We start from the raw sequence: 24,063 nt of genomic DNA on the forward strand, positions 1-24,063 counted from the left end.
ATCAGGTTGTAATGCTATTAGCGTGAACTCCTGCAATGTTACTTTCTTGGTTGCTTATGGTTGGCTTTTAAATAAAGTTCAGATTTGTTCAAATGTTCCTTTTTTTCCCCTGTGCTTAAAAAAGTTTACAGCGATCGGGTCATAAGGCTACAGTATAGCGCAAACTCTTGCAATGATAGTTTTTTCTGTTGCTCAAGGTTTTCTCAGTTTTATTCAATGTTTTTACATTTAGTTTACTATTACGCTGTGCATTCTATGGTTTAACTATATTTGTGCTTAAAAACTTAAAAAAAATATATATTTACATACAGTTTGTATGGTCTGGAGCGGATTAATTGTATTTACATACAATCCTATGGGGGAAATTGCTTCGGTTCACGACCAAATCGGTTTACGACCAGAGTTTTGGAACGAATTATGGTTGTGAACCGAGGTTCCACTGTACAGCACAATCTATTTCAGATACCTCAATGAAAATTATATTCCCTTAAAGATTTAGTGTGCCAATTTCAATAAAATCTGTCCACAGGGGGTGTGGAAGTAACCTCCGAGGAAGACAGGAATCGTTCAATCAATCAGCTTTCTATTCAGTCAGAGATGAGTACATGGATTCATGCGTTGTAAGACGGAAGAGCGCAGATTCCCCTTTTCAGTCGGCTTATATTATTTTCCTCCCTCCCCTTTCCCCATACTTATCAATAAGCATAATATTGTTTATCTAAGCCTTTCATCTTATATTGCGCAAATCGGCCAACAGTTTCTGTTTTGTGTACGTATCAGGCCCTAAAGAAGGAAAGGTCACCTTTCCTTTGTCTAACATAGTGATTCCCAACCACTGTGCCGCGGCACATTAGTGTGCCATGACAGATCATCAAGTGTACTGTGGAAAATTATCCAATTTCACTTAGTTGGTCTGAAAATTATTATTTATTTACTGCAAATAATTTGTCTTCGTTCATCTATGTGACAGTGACAGGCAGAACAATTAAATACTCTTCCGCTAGGTGGCAGCAGATGGCTAATTAATCTGTGTATCTACCTGTTGCCATTCAAACAGTAAAATTTGTGATGCTTCGGCTGTGACAGCAGTGATAGCGATGGATAAATATCTGAAAAGAATAAGTACACAATCTGAACTGGGTCCTGGAGAAAATTTTGACCCAGATGAAGGCCCTAGTATGAGTAATGGTCAGATGAAAGCAAAAAAGGTGAGCTCAAGACAATACAATGAAAGTTATCTTTCCTTTGGATTTACCAACCAACTGAGCTGATTCCGTTATGTTTGGTATGTGGGGAAAAGCTGTCCAACAGTGCCATGGTTCCTAGCAAACTTAAACGCCATCTCCAAACAAAACACCCGTCACTTCAAAACAAGAACACAGACTATTTTATTCAACTTCATGAACAGACTAAGAAATAGGCAGCTTTAGTGAGGAAAACCATAAAGACAAATGAGAGAGGTCTCAAAGCTAGCTATCAAGTTGCTGAACTCATCTCCAAATCAAAACAGGCACACACGGTGGCAGAGGCATTAATACTACCTGCCTGCAAAATCACTGTAAATGAGATGCTCGGCCCTGGCGCTCATAAAGAAATAGCTCAAGTCTCTCTCTCAAATAATACAATTGCCAGACGTATTGATGACATGTCTGCAGACATTGAAAGGATCGTTTTGGAAAAGTTGCACGCCAGTGGAAAATTTACATTGCAACTCGATGAATCTATGGATATCAGTGGACATGCACAATTTTTGGCAAATGTGCGCTTTGTAGACGGAGACACCATCAGAGAAAACTTCCTGTTTTGCAAGAAATTGCCAGAAAGAACAACAGGAGAGGAAATTTTTCGATTTGTATTAAAGTACCTTGAACAAGGAGGACATAAGTGGGGAAACTGCATTATTGTTTGCACTGATGGAGCAGCCATCATGTTCAGGTGCACCAAAGGATTTATAAGCAGAGTGAAAGAGCAATATCCAGATGTTATTGCGACGCATTGTTTTCTGCACCGTGAGGCACTCGTTGTCAAGACATTACCAGCAGACCTAACTCCTGTATTGGATGATGTTGTGCACATGATAAACTTTGCAAAGACAAGACCAGTAAAAAGTCACATGTTTGTATCATTGTATGAGGAAATGGGAGCGGAGCATAAAGTGCTATTGCTGCATACGGAGGTCCGGTGGTTGTCCCGTGGCAAAGTTTTAACCAGTGTGTATGAGCTGCGGGAGGAACTAAAAGTATTTTTGACAAATGAGAGGTGTGATGACACTAAGTTGCTTTCAAGTGATGAGTGGTGTGCAAGACTAGCAGGTCTGGCGGAAATATTTCAACATTTCAATGACCTGAACACACAGATGCAAGGCCGAAATCAAAACCTGCTCACAAGAGCAGATAAAATAAATGGATTTCGTTCAACAGTGCAGTTCTGGCAACAACACGTGGAAAGTGCCAACCTTGACATGTTCCCACACATCCAGAAATGGCAAGGTATCAACATTGCTGCACTGTGTGAGACAATAGGCAAGCGTTTGAAAACTCTTGAACAGAAGTTGTCATTTTATTTGCCTTCAGTTTCCACTGATTGCCTTGACTGGGTTAGGAACCCATATAGCTCAACCACAGTTGGAAAGGACATGACTTTGCAGGAGCAGGAGGAAATAACGGTACTGAGAGAAAATCGTGGTTTAAATCTGAGCTTTGCTGATCTACCTTTGGACAGTTTTTGGCTGACTGCTGCCAAGGAGTTCCCCATTCTGGCAAGCAGAACTATGTCAGCCCTGCTCCCATTTTCCAAAACCTACCTATGTGAGCTTGTCTTTTCAGGCATGACTGCTATAAAAACTAAAAAAAAAGAGAGACTCAGAGCTGTTGGAGAAGATCTTTGTGTGTGTCTTTCTTCAATTCCTGCGTGTATATCAGTGTCGTGTTCAACTAAACAGGCCCAGGTTTCACACTGAGTAAGTAAATAGTGAGTAAATTGAAACTAGAAGATCATTATATTTCATTACATATACTTTTTGTGACATTTTTATTTGGTGGTGCGCTGTGGGATTTTTCTAATGTAAAATATGTGCCGTGGCTCAAAAAAGGTTTGAGAAACACTGGTCTAACAGACGTCTTCCTAAAGAGGAAGTTGTCCTAGGTCAGCTTACTGCACCCTGTCTTATGACAGACACCTGTATGAATAACTTGCCATTATAGCAACACAACTTTGTCAGCCTTTAACCCTTAGTTGCTTGCATGCAGTTAATTTTTCTTTCACAGGGGCCAGGTTGTTTCATGTGGACAGACAGATAGACAGAAATGGCCATCACAATAGGTGTTTCATGCATTATATCTGAACATGCCTTAAAAAGATATAACAGTACTAGAGAAAGCCCAGAAAAGTGCAGATTCCAGTACAATGGGGTACGAACTAAGAACAAAAATCGAAGAACCTGAATCTTTTCCATTTAAGCAAAAAGCAATTAAGAGGAGACGTGATTGATTTGATGAAAATTCTGAAAGGAATAAGCACAGTGAAGTCCAGCTGTTATTTTAAAATGTGTTCTTGAATAGGATCATGGGGGCACAGATGAAAACTTGCTAAAGGTACTCAGAGAACCACAGATAAAGGAATAAATTACAAGGTAGAGTAACAGATAATAGCACCTTATCTTATAAAAATAAAGAAAAAGGGATTGATGAGCTGTGCTAGTTTGAATCACTTGTTTTCAACACATTGTTCTAATCCTTTTAGTCTTAGTTTTGAGGTTTTTAAATCATTATATAAAAACTGAAATGATGAAAATATATGTTAAAGATTAATACACTGTATAATGGTATTTACTTTGTATTAATCAATATTCATTAATGTGTGTACCAGAAAATAGCAGGGAAAAAACACAAGTAAAGTAATGAGCTGCCACTAGAGAGCAGTAGCAACACACACTACATTTTCTAGAAAACACAAGCAATGCCAGATGAAACTATAATTTTGATAAATTAATGTTTTATTCTGAATGCACTGTGCTTTTGAGTTTTTGAAAATTTACTTATTTCAATATATTTACAGTGTGATGATTATGCTGATTTAAGAAGAGAACCACTTATATTGTATTTACAGCATCATAAATCATGTCTGACATCAACATAAACAAGTGCTTATAAACGTAAAAAGCACCAACAATGCTATATTTATGTAAGTAAAGAGTATCTTGAATAGCACAAATTAGTGAGATTTCAGTAAAACCCATAAGTGGAAGCTTTCTTCCAAAACACTACTTTATTGCTGATTGTGGAAATTGTATTTTTATGTAAATGCTAAGATTTTTTCAGTGATTTATGGCTACGAGCCTTATAACAATTTACTGTACTTTTAATGTTCTCTCACGTTATAATGGCTTTATGGCCATCTTCTTTTTGGCTTTCACTTGACTTTAATAAGGGTATGTGATAAGTATGATGGTATATTAAACAAAGGTAGAAAAACAAGACCATTAATCTTTCCTGGACTTAGTTGGGTGCCTTTGTCATTTCCTACTAAGCATTTTGGTTTGCTAAATTTAACTTTTTATTTACTGTAATTGACAGTATAAGCTACTGAATTAAACTAATATATTCATTAATTAGTTCTTTTTAAGTCTAAAGCTGTGCTTATTTCACTTTTCTATCTGACTCCTCTGTATCTGTAGTACTAAAGTTGATCTTCTTGTACCGTTTGCTGGCTCTTGCTATTAATCAACTACTTTGCCTGTTCAAGTTTTTTTCCTGATTTCCATTTTGGTTTTTGCTTTCAGTTGATTACCTGTGTGTTTATAGACTACTTTGTCGTGGCTTGCTTATTAAGCATAATGATCTATTGATTCATTAAATATTGTAAGGAATTCCTCAAACCAAGAATGAGAGAATTATTGTAGAACTATTGTAGACTGCAGTCAGTCATAAATCACTATTTGTAATAACCAATTTTTGACATTACTTGTCTAGTCCATTATTAATCAAATATTTCAAATTGTGAGTGGCCTAGTGACAAGGTAAGAAGCTTGTCTGCCTCTCAGATCCAGAACTCTGGGTTGTTGTCTGTGTGAAGTTTACGATTCTCATTCATGTTTTTTTTTTCCAAAATTTTTACACATTTTACATTCCAAAGACGAGACGTGCAAGTTCGATAATTTGGAGTTCTGAGTTGGCACCATTTGATGAATGGGCTGAACAATGGACTGGTGCTCTACCTGGGTTTTATTTCTGAATTCTGCCTGTTGTTGTTGAGGTAGGTTTTCTGAATCTGATTAAGCAGATTGAGAATGTTATCTCAAATTACACTCTTAAAAATAAAGGTGAAAAAGTGGTTCTTTGGAGAGATGCCATAGAGAAACCATTTTTGGTTCCTAAAAGTAACATCCACATGAAGGTTAGAACCATAACAGGTTTCATAAATAACCATGAATAGATGATAACTGATTTGTAAAATACCAATGGGTTTCTGATTTAAAAAGAGCTCCTAACACCACCACTGTAGTATTTTACTATGAAGCCTACTATGCATTCTAATTTCTGTCTTGTCCACATATTAGGAATGTTTTCAAAGCCCAAAGAACCAATTTCATATGCAAAGAACCATTCCCAGAATGAAAGAGTTATTTGTCTAACAACATTTCTATGGTGAACCTCACAAACCAGTAAAGTGCCATTAAAGAGCCAGAATGATAAGTGCCCAGTAAATTAAAAGTCAAACCAGAACTGTGAATGGAGATGTTTTTGCCAATAACACACTAGGCAGCTATCATTGAATGAATGAATGAATGAATGAATGAATGAAATGTAATTGAGACAAATCATACACAAGATGTCAAGGCTCAAACAAAGAAAGATAGTCAGATATAAAGAAGAACAATGCATGGTACTTTTAAATAGTTATGAAGACAGAATACATAATGTAATTCTTACCCTTTCTCCGTGGTTTCCTCTTTCACCTTTATCCCCTCTTACTCCCTGCAAATTAAAAGATGTAAAGATTATCCATAGGAAATATACATCAGTTTGTGTACATTTTCCATCTAAAGTGTATCAGTAGTCCAGTGGAGTACTGATGCTGTGCTCAGCAGTCATTTAAAAGAACAGGCTACTCAAAATGATATTATTTTATTATACATTTACATCATTTAGCAGACGCTCTTATCCAGAGCGACTTACAACAGTGTTTGTTAGTTTTTTCGCATACCCCTTGGGGTCAGAGCGCAGGGTCAGCCATTGTACAGCACCCCTGGAGCAATTACAGGTTAAGGGCCTTGCTCAAGGGCCCAGCAGAGTAGGATCTCTTTTGGCAACCTTCCGGATACCGGCGCAGATCCTTAGCCTCAGAGCCACCACTCCGCCCAATTATATTACTTGCCATTATGTGATTTGTAATGATGGATAAGAAAAACATTGAATTTCAAGTTTTAATGGAGAATGGAGATTACAAACTTTCTGGTAGAAACGGCGGCTATGAAGACCAACACTTAACAGCAACAAACGACATCAAAGACATCTATGTAAAAATCTCACGTTACTTGTGTCACATAATCCGCATGTCAAGTCATCCAATTGCATGCTTACAAAATGCTTTTTTGCTAAAATGTTTTAAAATAAATGTTTCTGGAAAATCAGAGCAGTACAAAACAGGAAATATGTTCAAAATGTATCACGCTTTTGAAGTGAAAACAGGGCTCTTGACCAATGAATGACAGGAAGAGGTGGGTTTTTATATCAAAAGTTTGATACATTTTGATACTGATACAGCCAATAGTCAGCAAAAGACCTGCTAGTGAGTTGTGCATAATGAAATTTTGTTTGTTAGTCATTTGTACAGAAATGTAAATGTCACAAAGTTTTTAAACCATTACTTAACCTCCTCTGTTCTGTTTCTCTTCGTGGTATCTGCATATGGCACTTGGTGCCACTGCTCTATTGCCAGGCTGCCTTCCTGCAGTGTGGAAGGTCATCGCAGACTCCACTATTGACTTTCTCCTTTTACAATTTTAATCTCCAATTTTGTCAACTGGCCATAGTTCATCAATTAATTAATGGAGAGATTTTGTTGGTTTCCATTTATGTTTAATCCGTTTCTACCTTGTTCTATATGTGTTTTAACATATCTGCATTTATATGTGTACCAATTCTGTATTTAGTAATCTGTATAATCTATACTTGTATTTTAAATGAGAATTGTTCTTGTACTCTGTGAACAGTGCTATACAAAAATAACTTGTATTATATTATTGCATTGTTTCAACACATTTCCTGTACATTCAGATTTTCCAGAACTATTTTTTTTTAAATATCTTAGCAAAAATCATACGTTATGTATTTGATGCCCGTAACTTGAGATTTTTTTCATGTCCTTTTTATTTTGCTGTTGTACTGCAATGGTCTCCATAGGCACCTGTTCTACCAAAAGTTTTGTTATTCTCATTCTACATGAAAACATGAGATTCATTTTTTTTTCTGTGCCATTGCTGCAAGGCACATTGGGTAAATAATGTATAAAAAGATTTTTGGTGTCAGTGTGCCTTTAAAAATTTTGAACATTGAAAAGGGGTATGTAATTTGTTCTTCTCCTTATTCTTGTCTGAATCCAAAGTTGGCACACATGACTTAATGATTCAAACTTTAAAGCACTGCACTTAAATAATGATCGTAAGTTTAATAATGAAGACTAAGCTACTCTAATTCTTTCTTATTTCCTCCCTCTGGCATGAAGACTGAAAAACATTATGTTACTTATTATAAATATAGTAAAATGAATCACAGTCTCAAATAAAATAAGATGTGCATAATGCACATGGATAAAGATGCACACACAAACAGTTTCAGAGCTAAACAATTGCTTTCCATCCCCTTCATATGATAGCCAAATAAATGAGCACTTGTTTTCATTTGAGGACAATGGAACGGAAGTGCTTATTTTTGAAAGCTGTTAATATTTGATCAAATTAGTTGCTACAGTATGAAGTACCGACTCTTTCAGGAAATAAATATTCTTCATTTATATTAAGTGCCTGTCTGCAATAACCCAGCGCAATTAAAAATGAGTCAGGTTTAGTATGCCAGTAAGCTTTTTCTGACTCTGAAAGGATTTTTTTATTCTGCTGCTAAAGGTCCTCAGTTGCAATTCCCGTGTGGACTGCTGTAATAAATATAAATATGAGAGATGGATTTTTTCAATCTCTATTGTGATTTTAAAAGTCTTAAATCATCATTTGGACCATTCAAAATGCATAGGTTGTAAACTGCTTAACGGGAAGTGTACTGTTCTCTAAAAGACAGAATCAATTTAAAATATTAGATTTTACAAATTGTCACCTAAGGAGGGCCCCTGCAGGCCATCTAATAAACTACAAAGAATGAGATCTAAATTCAGGATTTGACATATTATTAAAATAGTCTATTCTACTATTACCTTAATTTTAATTTTCAGAGTGTTCAATTTTGACATCATTATTGTACAGTATATACAGGGATTTATTAAAATCCTGCTTCCAGTTAAATTTTTAGCATATCCTATGACACCGTAGAACTGCACTATAAGAAATGATTCACCAATAGTTATTTTGATACATAATTAAATTTTTTTCAGTGTGCACACAAATTCCAAAGATAGATTGTTACATATTTACTTTTGACTACAAGACTCATTGGTTCTTAAAGTCATCTTTTGAAAATACTGTTCACATCACAATAAAAAAGCTTTTGCTCATTTTGCTCATGCAGTGTATGTAAAATATATAAAATAAGCTACACCGTAACATGGTATAAATTATATTTTGTCATCCCATTCCATACATTTCTGAGTTTATAGCCTTTTCCAGGGAAGCATGGTGGTGTAGTTGGTAAGTGCTGATGCACATGAAAGGATTTAATGCAGTGAATCCCACTTGTTAATTTACAGTAAATTCTGCAACAAACACACAGAGACACAGTTTGAAACTTGTTCAGGGCAGATTTTACACAAATATTCTCTTTGTATAAAGAACCAGAGACACATAAAGTAACGTGGTAAAGAGCAGGACCATCAGATCTCACTCTTGATTTTATTCTAAACAAGCTAAGTGAATAGGATGGACAAGCTTGCTGGCTGAATGGCCTGTTCTCACAATTTTGTGTTGCTGTAATTGACGCCAAACTGGGTTAACAAGGAGCCTTTACTATATCTGTAAATAGGCTGTGCTGAAGAGGCTTAAATGGTAAGGATGTCCAAAATTAAAGGATAAATGTGTTAGGTGGAGATATGCCATGTAAAACTTCTGGGGAAAAATTGATGTGATGGTGCTATTCTAATACAAGCAGAAAATTTTGAAAAAGGTAAGCGATTTACATACAGGTTCCCCATTTGATCCTGGCAATCCTGGTAGTCCTGCTTCTCCAAGTGATCCCTTAAAAAGTTTTCAAAGAAAAAAATGATTAGAAATATTTTTTAATACCAATGAATAATAGAGACGGTAAATATACTCTTTTGGGTTAATAAAAAAAAGTTAAAATATTCATGCTAATTTTCAATTTGACAGACAAACAGAATGAAAGTTTGTACCTTCAGCTTCCATTTCCTTGCATGGCTTGCATTACTCAGTTACTAACGCTTTAAAACAGTAATGCAGCCATGTGCTGGTTAACTTAGTACACTTAGTATCTGTGTATCGCAGCTTTTAGAACACATCACGTCAAACACACAGAGCAATTCAAAATAATAGGTACCTCATATAACACATTGGCATTTGTTTTGGCAAAGCAAGAAATAGGTTTCCATCAGGATCTGATATCACACCAGACCTTTTGCAGTAACACAGGGGCTCAAGATTAGTGAGAACTATCCCGCTTGGCCATTATTCCATTCCATTTACTGCTCCATACATATCTGCTTAAACCAGGCCTGGCTTGGACTGTTTCTCGACTGAAGTACTAGGGTGTTGTACCGTGTTAGCCATTATGACTGTTGTGAGATGTTAAGCAAAGTGACACCTTTTATTGGCTAACCAGAAAGATTACGAATTGCAAGCTTTCAAGAAAACTCACGCACCTACTTCAGGCTGTTTACTGATAAATCCTTGTCCATTAATTCCATTAAATAGCACATGATATATTATGAATGCTTTTATGTATTTAATTTCATTTTAAATCAAGGAACAAAAGCTGCATCCAACCATCTAACATTTTTAACCTTCTCTGGAGCAGACTGGTATATTTTTTCATGGCAAATGGTATTTTATGTAGAGCAATTTTTTGAGAAAGTATGAGGCTACCATTTAAATATGTACGTAATCAGACTTTAAATTAAAAACAGAACTGTAATGCATGTTTGGAATACTAAATAAAAGCTCAACACATTAATGTGGTTCTTGACATCTGTTCACTTTTTGCGTTTTAATGTTCTAAATATTTTTTTGTATTTCTCTTCAAATCAGAATACATTATCCTCTAATATATTTGTAATCTGACCTTGGGTCCAAGTGGTCCTGGAAGTCCAGGATCTCCAGTTTCCCCTGGATCCCCCTGTTGAAACAGACAATGTAGTTTTATCATATTGCACTTCCGTAGCATATCATGTACAGTTTAAGAATATTAGCCACTGAGGTATCAAACTGAACTACGAAAAGTGTTATTTAAAAATATTCTGTAATCATTTCTCTGTATGCATACAATAAGATTATAACATTCCCTCTTTTATTCTACTCTGTTCTGCCAGAAAACAAAGATCCATAGGAAATACTTTGGTTTGACCAAGTACAATAAGGAAGATTTCATTCCAAACTCAATACAATTGTTGGAAAAAAGACTGTGAAACTTTCCCTTTTTTATGATTCATGAATAAGTCGTAAAATGCAAACATGAATGTTCATATTTATTATCACTGTACCTTTTCTCCTCTATCTCCTTTTTTTCCTGCAAGACCAGACAGACCAATCGCACCCTACAACAAGGAAAGAAAATTCTGAATTTAGAAATTGTTTGAACTTTTGAATGAACTGAGTACATCTATTGTATGCTGCATGATAACTTTAGTTGCCTTCTGAATCAGAATGAGATTGATTACATTCTTAAAATGAATGGATGAAGGGTATGTAATATACAATTTAGGATCAGTACAAGCAGAAACAGCAGAAGAAGAATCATCCAAAACTTGCTTTTACAATTTCAATGGCATCACAGTGTGGACCAGTGCAATGATCTAAATCGGATATCTTACTGCTTATTATTCAGCTGTGTAGATCCTCAGTTTTAACGTCTCGGAAAATGTAATATATAAAAACACTAGGGGGGCCAAGCCCCCTGGCGCCTTTGACGCCCAACCCTCAGTTGTGGCCTGGAAGGTTGCCCATCTTGCGGCCAAAATCACTAAATTCTATAAATATGTAAAAGAAAAATTCATTATTATTTAATGGAGTAAAAATCATGAAATGAGAATAAAATATTTACTCTCTTACCGATTGGAGTATTCCCGTTAAACTGAGGTCCACTAGACTCGATGAGTATTTATAACAGACTAAATAAATGATCCATTCATTTTAACTGACATACTTATAGATAAAAAAAACTTTTAAATAACAGGAAAAATCACGTGAAAACTAAAGTGGTATGCAATGGGCCATCGTAACATTGACCTTCAGCTAACTAAATCACCTAAATACATTGGTGTTATGAATAAATCATTTTTTTAATAGTTTGTTCCTGTGAAAGAAAGTTTACTCGATCAAAAATAGTGTAATTTACTGAATAAAATTATTAAAATAAATTATTGAAATAATAATGATTTATTGAAATTAAAAAACATAACTTTCTTGATATTAAAAACCACGACTTTTTTGATATTTTAGTTTATAATTTAAAAACAGAATAAGAATCTGAAAATCTAACATCACATTAAAGGTCGATAAATTCTGAAAAGAATGATACCAAACATATATATGTACAGGTGGTGTGGTGGCTCTGAGGCTAGGGATCTTCACTGGCAATCGGAAGGTTGCGATTCGAATCCCGTAAATGCCAAAAGAGACTCTGCTCTGTTGGGCCCTTGAGCAAGGCCCTTAACCTGCAATTGCTAAGCGCTTTGAGTAGTGAGAAAAGCGCTATATAAATGCAAAAGAATTAAAAAAAAATATGTAGGTTTTAAAATAAGCCACATTTAAAGTGTGACAAAAAGTCATACAAAATCCTTGCACTTTTAGGCATAGGATATTATATATATAAAGTAGATAAACAATGTGCTGAATTTCTTATGTGGAATAAAAAAATTGCATATTTTAAGAAAGTAAATAAGAATGTTGTTGTTCCAGGACTCAATCTGAGGTCATGTGGCTGAAGATTTTTGTTCCAACCATTTTAAAAATCGACAAAGCATTTTACTTCAAATTAATCTCATTTTTTAATCTTTTTTTCTCTTATTCTGTACCCAGAAAATTGTGTGCTTTTAACATTTATAAGGCATTTATAAGATATCTGTAATTTTGCTACAGCTTTAAACATTTATCACTTAGTTTTGGTTTACCAATTAATTTGCCTTTTTCTGTGTATTTCTCTCCCTTAATTGTATCTTAATAATGAAAATTATAACAAGCAGAGTAGCACAATGGCAAACAGAACTGAATACTGAAAGGCTGCAACTACTCTGACCCACTAATGTTCTCGTTAGCAATTAATGAATTAAATAACTAGAGCATCTGGAAAAGTAGAATGAATGTCAAGATGATGATGAAAGTCATAAAAAACAATTTTTGAACAATATCATCTCCATGCATCAAACATGAATGCTTGGTACATTGTAATAAAATTTTACCAGAATTCATCCATCCATCCATTATCCAACCCGCTCTATTCTAACAACAGGGTCACAGGGGTCTACTGGAGCCAATCCCAGCCAACAGAGGGCGTAAGGCAGGAAAAAAAAACCCAGGCAGGGCGCCAGCCCACCGCATTTACCAGAATTAGATTTGCAATTTCAACATTGACCCTAAAACATAGAATTCTGGGAAATAACAGCTTGCTTAATTAGGCTAAAAGTCCAATTAAAACAGAACTTAGCTGGAAGAAAAACCTGTAGCCTACACTGATGCAGTGTGTTGCCGCACCCCCAACCTCATAATCCCAAATTAGACCGAGCGCAGCCATGCAACAGGTGACTCCTCATCACCAGACTGGTTCGAATGGAACAATGTGAAGTTTTTTACAGTGGCCAATCCTGCCACCAACACCCGTGTTTTCCCTGCAAGTTGGAGGACCTGCTTGCAGGGCTAGATGCAGGTTAACGTCATACACAGGATGGAGCAATTGCAGGTTAAGGGCTTTGCTCAAGGGCCCAACAGAGTGGAGTCACTTATGGCATTTATGGGATTCGAACTGGCAACCTTCTTGTTGTCGGCGCAGATCCCTAATCTCAGCAACTACAGCTGTTAAATTTGACAAATACTTGTGTTAAAAGTTGCGTAGATTTCCTCTAGCTTTAGTCATGCCAAATGCACTAGGCCATGGTCTAAGTGACGGGGAACCATAGACATCAAAGATTACAGATAGAAAACCAGACCATAATATTTGAATACAGTTATACAGTTTATACAGCTGTAAAATTTAATGCACATACACGATTTGACAATGATTAGAAAAGATGGGCCAGGGCCTGTTGTTGGCCTAACTCAGCAGTATTCTGACTTTTGTCGGTTACAATGAATTGTGGAGGGTCCAAAGGCTTGTTTCCTTCAGGCGTGATGTTACATGGAGTTGTTGTTTCCCTCTGTTCTGCTGTAATCATGGCCTATCTTTTGTTAGTGTGAAAATAAGTTCATTTTCTTTGAATTTTTACAAAAGATTCTGACTTTTGAAGCACTGATTTGTTCAGTAGAAATGCTTCTTTATGGTTGTGAATGTTGCACTTTAATTGAGTTTGTACTCTGAGTCTTTGCCTAGTGCAGAGTGTTCGGCAATATTAATTGATACTGAGTTCAACATAGCAAACATATTTTATTCACTATAGTTTATGATTTTTGTGATTCTGTTAATAAGTATTAAGTGTATGAGTAATAATATAAGTGTTTATTTGTATGAGAGAATGCACTGACAGTGCATAAGAAACTACATACAGATCTAGTTGCCGAATTGCTAAACATCTTATGTTTTGTTTCCTACAACACATTACCCAGACTTGAAGGTTAGCTTTCAATATATCATGTAATACTGCCTCAAGGTTACAGTTGTCCCATAATAAGTAGGTGTATAATCATTTTAATATCGAGTAAATTACTAAAGATAATGTAAATACAAATTCTGAACAGACCTTTTCACCTCTGTCTCCTCTTGATCCAGGCTCTCCTTTTTCTCCACCTTCTCCCTACAAAAATGAGGATAAAATTAGTAATTGTGAAAAACACATTGTTCTCCAGATTCCTGAGTTAATAACAGTTTTAAACGTCAGTCAGTTTAAGGGATTGTTCGCACTGTGCCATTAATACACATTGGACAGGGCATTCTGGCAGTCCTCTCATGCTACAGCACAACTGAAAGTGCAAAATGTGTAGGACTTGTTCACAACATTTTGTGGCAGGTAAAGAACTTTGCTATTTTTCTCTTTCTCATTAATGTGAGATTTGAGTTTTTTAATTTTTAATAAATTTGCAAACCTGTGCAAATACATATTTTCATTTTGTGGGGATGGGTCATTGAGTGTAGATCAGGGGTTTCCAAACTGGGATGAAGAGATTTCAGGGGACACGACAAAGAAGAAGGACGCATCGTGATTCGTGATCATGGTGAATCAGTGTGTCCTGCAGTGTGTCATCATTTGTAGGTCATTTATGAGTTAGAGCTCGTGTTCTATGATATGAAAAGAATCAAGTATTCTGTGCACAAGTGTCACCTGTGAATGAGACACAGAAAAGTGTGCTGTCACAGGCTTCTTGCTACGGGTGGAGCATTCATAAACGCAAATAACCTTTGTGAAGAGAATGGAATTTGGACCTTGCAATGATCCACAGAGAGCACTGAGGTCTAGTATTGATTTCTGTGCATGCCCTGATTGCGAAACATCACTGATTTCAAGGTTTGATTGACATTTTTGCCAGAGGAGGACTGAATTGGATGCAACACCCTATCTCTCCTGCTGGCAGTCCTGGCAGTAGTGCAGTAATTTTAACTGTGCCGCACATCTGTTTTTGAACTGCAGTGCAGATGTTATCTGGAGACAAAGCTCTTGTTGACTGTGTTTCATTGCTTAGCTGGCATCTGTTGCTTCACAAGTGTCTCCAGTCTCCCAAACCCACTGATTGTATGTCATCGGTGCTTGATGCATCAAGGGATACCCCAACCACTGGATCATCAATCTAGTGTCTAAGCTTGATGGGGACACATTTTCAAGATTACTGAGATCTATAAAGGTAAATTGCTAAATTTATATTAAAATGTTATGCACCGAGTTAAAAACTTCGTTTTTTGTGCTCATCTACAGTATGGGCGGAGTGATGGCTTTGAGGCAATCAGAAGGTTGCCGGTTTGAATTCCGTAAATGCCAAAAGGGACTCTGCTCTATTGAGCCCTTGAGCAAGGCCCACAACCTGCAAGTGCTCCGTCCTGGGTCTGACGTATGGTATGACAGCATCCAGCCTTGCATGTAGGCCCTCCAACCTGCAGGGAAAAACTTGGGTTTGGTGGCAGAATTGGCACTCCAGCCACCATGAAAAATCTCACACTGGTTCCATTCCATCTGAACTAGTGTGGTGCTGAGGTATCACCCGTTGCATGTCTACACTTCCTAATCTAGATCCTGAGTTGGTTTATCATGTGGTGGGTGCGGCAATGCGCTGCATCAGCACGTGCTCCTAACCTCTCTCATCCACAGTACTGTATGGGGTGGAAATTTGACTTCTTAAGCTTTAAATGAACTTTTGTAGGGGGTGTGAATATAAATCAAACATTTTCTATGGTTACATGGCATAAAGGGTGGCATGGTGGCACAGTGGGTAGCACTGCTGCCTCGCAGTTAGGAGACCCGGGTTCGCTTCCCAGGTCCACCCTGCGTGGAGTTTGCATGTTCTCCCCGTTTCTGCGTGGGTTTCCTCCGGGTATTCCGGTTTCCTCCCACAGTCCAAAGACATGCAGGTTAGGTGCATTGGTGGTTCTAAATCGTTGTGTGCTTGGGGTGTGTGTGTGTACCCTGCAGTGGGCTGGCGCCCTGCCCAGGGTTTGTTTCCTGCCTTGCGCCCAGTGTTGGTTGGGATTGGATCCAACAGACCCCCGTGACCCTGTAGTTAGGATATAGCGGGTTGGATGATGGATGGATGCATGGCATAAAAAAGATTTACAGATTTTTGTAGACTGATGGAGAAATGTCAAACCTATCCATTTAAAATGAAATCTACAACACAATAAAGAAGGTAGAGAGTACTTTCTGAATCCACTGTATGCGTATTTCTTAAATCAGAAATTGTTTCAGTAAGGTTATGATGCTGAACCCCCTCCTTGCTACTTTTCTTTTGGCTCTGCCATGTGCTAGCTTGTTCAGCATCTAATGTATTTGAAATAGCGTGTAATTGTTGTCTATCCTTTATAATATGGTGGTTTCATAGTGCAAATTATAAGAAGACAGGCTTTCTTGTAGTTCGGGAGGGTTTAAATTTGTTCTTTCTCATTTGGCCTTTTAAGTACCTAAAGTGATACATTCTTTTTAAATACAAACTTACATAAATATACTTATTTTAGGCTTTACAGATATCAGCCCCACAAAGTGCAAAGTAAAACGTAAAAAGCTAAAACATGAATTTGGTATTACAGAAATGCAGCTCTGCAAATCACTATCTGTCTCTAATGCTACATTTTACTCCATCATTATTGTTTTTCAGATTTAATTTAGAAAAGCCCATTCAGAAGTACAGCATTAGGACGGCATATTCCACAGCTATTACATAAATGTGCATATGGTTAGAAATTGCATGAGTTTAAACTAGTTTAATTAACATTTAAATAAAACCAAAGCACTCTTTCCCAACAGAAACAACAAACATCTTAGCAGTCACAAAGGAGAGCACACTAAGGCAAAAAGCACACAAGAGGCATTTTGCCTAAATAATTAAGTACTAATATTTAACAATAGGCAATGAATATTTTAAATCCCATTTTACCCAGGGTGATCATCCAGGCAGAAATAGTAGTCCCTAGCCTGCAATAATACCACATTATTAATATGAAATAAGGTTATACTTTGACCCTTGCAAAATAAACTTCAGCACCATATTAAAAGCGAAGTAGCCGAAAAAACACGAAACGTCAGGACATCTGCAAAGTGCTGTATTTCACATGGTGAGAACGTATCAGCCCATCTTTGTTTTTAAAATCAGATTGCCCAAGATTAATTAATTTTAAGATAAACTGCAAGTGCAAGCCAACTTCTACAGCATGCACATGAGAGATGATCAAGAAGTTTTGCATCTATTAAGAGAAACATCAGTTTAAAGAGAAAGCTGTTTTTCAAAATAATCCTTGTGAACAATAATGCACTTTTTTATTATGTTCCTTGAGCTTTTCTATTCAATTATTCTTCTATGGCTAATTCAACATCTTCATCATTGGTGTAGAGCATCCCACAGAGGCTTTCCTTTAAATTAGGGCAAATGTGGTGGTCCCACAGGACTAGAACTGCAGAATAGGATGGCTGTGGTATATCTTCAAGTCCATGATTTTGCAGAGCAACCCTTGCAATTCACACAGCCATGCTTCCTTAAATGACTATCAAAGCAAATCAGATGTGGCCTGCAGGGGGCACAGCACCTCCCTAAACCCGACACAGACAGACGCAAGACGCAAACTCAGCACACTTTTTTTATTTTAGCTGTGGGAAACACTTCCCTTGTTTCTCACCTTTTCAGCAGAGTTACAAGCACCATAAAAAGCACACAGCGATGTCTTTTCTTCTTCCTGTCTCTCTCTTTCTCTTTCTTCTGCCTCCACTCCTCCTCCAGCAAGTATTATAATAATAATAATAAATTTTAGTTGTATTGCACTTTATATTTTAGCAATCTCAAAGTGCTGTCCATGACTCTGGCTCCTGGAGCAGCTGCAGAGGGCTTCTTTTATCCTGCACCCAGGAGTACTTCCAGTGACCTGTTAGTGTGATCCAGAAGCACTTCCAGGTGAGGTGGAAGCCAGACAAAGTAGGGCTCTGCATCCCTGCAATACCCCCTGTTGGTGCCCACGGAACCCAACAGAGCTGTGCCGAACTCCAACTCGCATGTTGCCCTGTGGGAGTGTGAGGCACCGATGTGCCACCTAGTGCTCTGGGGGAGATAATGCCCTATGCATGTGCTCTCCCTCGGACCTTCCATTACATAGGCGTTCCAGTTAATTAAGGACCCTGGCTGTCCGAAACATAGTGCATTATGGATCAGTTCTGCGGGTCTCTTGAGTCATGTAATCAATACAGACTACCCCCTGAACGTCACAAAAGCGGTGTCCATGTTATCTTGCTGGCACTGGACTGGCCACTTAAATTTCTTTGGTGTTCTATTGGTTCAATTCTTTTTGGACTCTGGGTTATAGTGTTGTAGACAGGTTTCGTTCATTTCATTTCTTCCTTAAAATTCTCCCAGTCTGCCAAAATCCCCAAATCCTCCTTGGCACATCTGATATAATGATACTTCATTTGAGCAATCAACCATCTGGACACTCTTGCTCATGTTTAATTGTTTGTGAAGAATGGATTTAACTGACCCATAACTAATCCTTAAAGTGTCAGCTTTCTCACACACCATTACTCTCTGATTCTTCACTACATCAAACTGAGTAAAAAGGCTGGGTCTGTCCTTGGAGTCAGGTTAGATTCTCTGGAGGAAGTGGTGGAACAGAGATCAAATAAGAAACCACTTACTCTTCTGGACAATGAAGCTCGAATTCCAGTGTAAGGTGCTGGTTAAACAGAGGAACACCTTCTGAACAGGCTGAGATAGTGCTCCTTGGAGCAATGTAGTTACGTAAGGACATTCCTACCCTCAGCCGTCAGGTTCTGTAATGGATCATCCCATGGCCAGGGTGGTATTGTTCTCAGTGTTCTGAGTGGTATTAAGCCAGTTTAGCAGACATCTCAGCAGATAATGATGCTGTGTTCAATGTATTATGCCAATGACTGACATACTCTATAATATTAATACTGTAAAATTGTTACTCATAATGCTACATCCAATTCTAATTACTTTTCACTTTAGTACCATAAATATTTACAGGCTATTAATATCCTTTGTCATGCATGCAGGTCTGGGGATCACCTTCCTGGCTCATCCTTGATAATTAATACCACCCCAGGTGACAGGGGGCGCTGTCTCTAACAGTACTGCTTCTGTTCCCACGTCACAGAGAAGATGCCCAGTGAGGGTAACTGATTCTTCCCCTTCTGGTCAGAGGACCATATATTGGAGATGGAGAAACTGGTATCTCATCGTGGATTAACTCTTGATGGAGACAGAACTCCTTACTCCAGATATGAGAACCCGAAGAAGGCTTAGCGATCCTTTACTTTTGTTTTGTATGTGCTATTTTTCTTACATGCTCTTTGGTTAATTCATGGGACAACCCGACAGGCACCCCAACATTTATTTTAGAACCCATGACATATCTCACTCAACCACACCTTATACATATAGACCAGGGGTTGGCAACTTTTCAGTGCTGTCGTGCCGAACCTATGTTACAATGCTATTCCACGTGCCAACATAATACCTACCAATTTTGTTATATATAGTATCAAAATTGGTCCGGTTATAATGGGCTTCAAAAGTATATACTTTTGAAGCCCATTATAACCGGATCTTATATTATTGGTCATTCAATATTTTAAAATACATAGGATCCTATGTGAAAAGTATGTTTTGTCAAATTTTAATTTTCAACACATTTATTAAAAACTAGCAAAATACCCACGCTTCACAGCAGCGAAGTACTGCCTTAAAATTGTTATTAAGAAGAAAAATAAACATTTTTAAACTGAGGGAAAATCTATACTAATAAAAGGCAAAGCCCTCACTGACTCACTCACTCATCACTAATTCTCCAACTTCCTGTGTAGGTAGAAGGCTGAAATTTGGCAGGCTCATTCCTTACAACTTACTTACAAAAGTTAAGCAGGTTTCATTTCGAAATTCTACGTGTAACGGTCATAACGGTCGACAACGTCCGCCATGTTAAACTTTCTTATTTATGGCCCCATCTTCACAAAATTTGGTAGGCGGCTTCCCTACACTAACCGAAACCGATGTACGTACTTATTTTGGTGGTATGACACCACTGTCGGCCGCCATATTGAACTTTCCAACGGTCTTTGTTACTTATGGGCCCATCTTCAAGAAATTTGGTACGCGGGTTCCCAACCCTAACTGAATCCTACTTATGTACATATATACGTCCATAGCTTGCAGCTCGGTCGGCGTGTAAGGCGGTGTTGGGTCCCCCATTCCCACGCCTCCCACATAGTTGGCTGCCTGCCTATATAAGTCCGTCCATCGCTCCAGTCTCTTCATTCCCTTCCTTGCTTCGCCATAGTTATTGTGTAGGTATTTTAGACTAAGTTTACATTGTTCAGGTACCCATTTCCTTTATTGTTCCAACCGTACCCCCATTAACATGTCTATCGAGGTGATCACCATCAATCAAAGAACTGTCACTTACCGAGTGGTTTCCATGCCCGGAGATGGCAACTGCCTTTTCCATTCTCTGTGTTACATATTGCATGGCCATATCAGGCTCACTCTTGATATCCGGAGGAACATTGTGTCTTATGTATTGAATGACTGCGACAGGTTCAAGGTGTGGACTGATGACGGTACAGGAGATAATTATACTACACAGGAGCACTATAAGAGTGAAATGCTTAAGCCCTTCACCTATGGTTCTGCATGTGAGTTGATGGCTGCCGCTGAATTGTTCGGTTGTCGCTTTCAAGTGTACTGAAATGGCCAAATATTTTACACCTTTGGACAACCGCCAATGCCTCTTAAACATCTTAGATTCACAGGTGACAATTTGAGTAGTGGACACTTTGATGTTTATGAATGTTTAAACTCTCAAAAGCTGGATGCGAAGTTATCGATAACACCCATTTCAATTCAAACGCCTCCAATTTCCAGTAAGGTTCTGCTTCGCAATGACAATTAATAAGTCTCAGGGACAGACCCTACAAAAGGATGGCATTGATTTGGGGCAAGATTGTTTTTCACATGGCCAACTATACATTGCATGCTCAAGAGTAAGCTCAGCGCACAGCTTTGTCATATTACAACCAGAGGGCCGAACTGACAAAGTATTAGTATAGACTAGCAAAATACCCGCGCTTCGCAGCGGAGAAGTAGTGTGTTAAAGAGGTTATGTAAACATATATATACATATATTGTACATATATACATATATATACATATCTACATATACACATATCTACATATACATATATATACATATATACATACATACATAGTGCGTTGTACCATGGGCTGTGATTGTTACATGGGAGGGAGACGACAAATCACAGCTTCCCGCTTTCTAATCGGGCCTGTGATTGGTGCTTTGACGGATGTCCAGATCCCACAGTATCTCCCCTTAGGAGAGGCGTTAGGCAAGTGTAATTGAATAGCGGTACTGCAAGTTTAGCTTTACACCTGTTTTTAAGGCTTATTGACTGAAAGGGGCTTTCATGAAAAAAGTTAGGGCTTTGCTACTGGATACACCCTCCACAAGTTAAGGAAGTAAAAATAAAGGTATATATTTCTGTTTTATTTAAACCTTTTAAGTTTGTATGCGGGTGGTATGGCGGCGCAGTGAAAGGTGCCAGTTAGGAGACCCGGGTTCGCTTCCCTGTGTGGAGTTTGAATGTTCTCCCCGTGTCTGTCTGGGTTTCCTCCGGATACTCCGGTTTCCTCCCACAGTCCAAAGACATGCAGGTTAGGTGCATTGGCGATTCTAAATTGTCCCTGGTGTGTGGGTGTGTGTGGGTGTGTGCGCCCTGCGGTGGGCTGGCACCTTGCCCGGGGTTTGTTTCCTGCCTTGTGCCCTGTGTTGGCAGGGATTGGCTCCTGTATTTAGGATATAGCGGGTTGGATAATGGATGGATGGACATTTGTATGCATAGCCCCATTTGCCTGTTTTCGTTTTTTTTTCTTTCTTCAGTAATATTTCCGCAAACCCGGAGCTTGTCAGTTCAAATCCTGGTACTGACACCACTGTGTGACCCTGAGGAAGTCACTTCACCTGCCTGTGCTGCAAAAAACAAAAGTAATGTAACAAATTGTACCTCAGATGTTGCAAGTTGCTGGAATAAAGGCATAAGTGAAATAGATAAATATGTATTATACACATAGGAACTATTCATTTATTTTCAGTTAAGTCATCTGCAGAAAACCTTTATAAATGAGGGTTTCTCCTTTTTAGATAGTGCAAACTGTTTCTTCTTCATTGAGGTTTTCTCTTGGAGAGCTTTTTTCATTTCATTGAAAATTAAAGCAGCAGCTGCCAAAATATGTAGCTTTCTTATTAATTTTTCAACATTGTGTAAAATAACTTTATAAAGTAACATAAAAGGTTTAAATACTGCTTATTCTTTTACACTAAAATATTACTAAAGAGATACAAAAAAAGTAAAATGCATATGTTGTTTTTCTTTAAGGAGATTAAATATTACTGAAGAAAGAAAATAAAAACTAAAACAGCCAAATGGGGCTATGCATACGAACTTAAAAGGTTTAAATAAAACAGAAATATATACCTTTATTTTTACTTCCTTAACTTGTGGAGGGTGTATCCTGTAGCAAAGCCCTAACTTTTTTCGTGAAAGCCCGTTTCAGTCAATAAGTCTTAAAAACAGGTGTAAAGATATTGACAATAAGCTACGCAAACCCACCAAGACATGGAATCGTTTAAATCAACACCATCCTATACTATTAGATAACGATTAACACATTTCTATATGTATTGTAAGCATACAATACAACTGATAATATGTTGCGCTTATTTATCTGGTGTACCGACATTTTTTGCGCATTTAACGGCTGAAATCCAACGTGGTTTGTGCCCTTCAGAATGAAAAAAGTTTGCATTTACCTTTTTAATAAAAGGCAAGCTTTTAAGCCTGAGAAATCACCCCGTAAATGCACACGTTTAATTGCACATGTGTTAATATGTATGCTTACACACTGTTTCTTCTTCATTGAGGTTTTCTCTAGTATGTAGATCGGGGTAATTACATTCACGGCATTCGTAGTCTGAATCACAATCTGATTGTATGGGTGGTTACCTACCAGGTAACGCTTATGGTTGACCAGCAAGTCAGCTAACATCAGCCACGGTGCCTTCAGTTGTGAGAAGCAGATCATAGAATGGTTGAAAATAGTTTACTGTCAAATAATGCAAAGAGTACGCGACACGTGTTTCGCCCTAATTCTTGGCTCATCAGGCGTAAGGCAAGTGTAATTGAATAGCGGCGCATCATTGAATAACGGCACTGCAAGTTTAGTTTCTTTTCAATAAAGTCAGGCGTTAGGCAAGTGTCATTGAATAGCGGCACTGCAAGTTTAGTTTCTTTTCAGTAAAGTCAGGCGTTAGGCAAGTGTCATTGAATAGCGGCGCGTCATTGAAGAGCGGCGCTGCAAGTTTAGTTTCTTTTCAATAAAGTCAGGCGTTAGGCAAGTGTCATTGAATAGCGGCGCGTCATTGAAGAGCAGCGCTGCAAGTTTAGTTTCTTTTCAATAAAGTCAGGCGTTAGGCAAGATGTCATAGAATAGCGGCGCGTCATTGAAGAGCGGCGCTGCAAGTTTAGTTTCTTTTCAATAAAGTCAGGCGTTAGGCAAGTGTCATTGAATAGTGGCGCGTCATTGAAGAGCAGCGCTGCAAGTTTAGTTTCTTTTCAATAAAGTCAGGCGTTAGGCAAGATGTCATAGAATAGCGGCGCGTCATTGAAGAGTGGCGCTGCAAGTTTAGTTTCTTTTCAATAAAGTCAGGCGTTAGGCAAGTGTCATTGAATAGTGGCGCTGCAAGTTTAGTTTCTTTTCAATAAAGTCAGGCAATAGGAAAGTGTCATTGAATAGCGGCGCGT

The 24,063-nt window shown here is 37.8% G+C and overlaps 1 protein-coding gene across 1 annotated transcript in view; it reads right to left on the reverse strand.

Moving 5' to 3' along the window:
* The window catches only part of col22a1 (collagen, type XXII, alpha 1), a 349,052-nt gene that overhangs the window by 124,764 nt on the left and 200,225 nt on the right, over nucleotides 1-24,063 (reverse strand). The window contains exons 13-17 of the mRNA XM_028818045.2: nucleotides 14,284-14,337; nucleotides 10,876-10,929; nucleotides 10,458-10,511; nucleotides 9,344-9,397; nucleotides 5,931-5,975 (exon numbers count right to left, since the gene is read on the reverse strand). Coding sequence (XP_028673878.1) covers nucleotides 5,931-5,975; nucleotides 9,344-9,397; nucleotides 10,458-10,511; nucleotides 10,876-10,929; nucleotides 14,284-14,337 — 261 coding nt within the window. The remainder of the gene's footprint in view (nucleotides 1-5,930; nucleotides 5,976-9,343; nucleotides 9,398-10,457; nucleotides 10,512-10,875; nucleotides 10,930-14,283; nucleotides 14,338-24,063) is intronic.

Source organism: Erpetoichthys calabaricus, chromosome 13 (genome assembly GCF_900747795.2).
Source record: "Erpetoichthys calabaricus chromosome 13, fErpCal1.3, whole genome shotgun sequence".
NCBI classification, from domain to species: domain Eukaryota; kingdom Metazoa; phylum Chordata; class Cladistia; order Polypteriformes; family Polypteridae; genus Erpetoichthys; species Erpetoichthys calabaricus.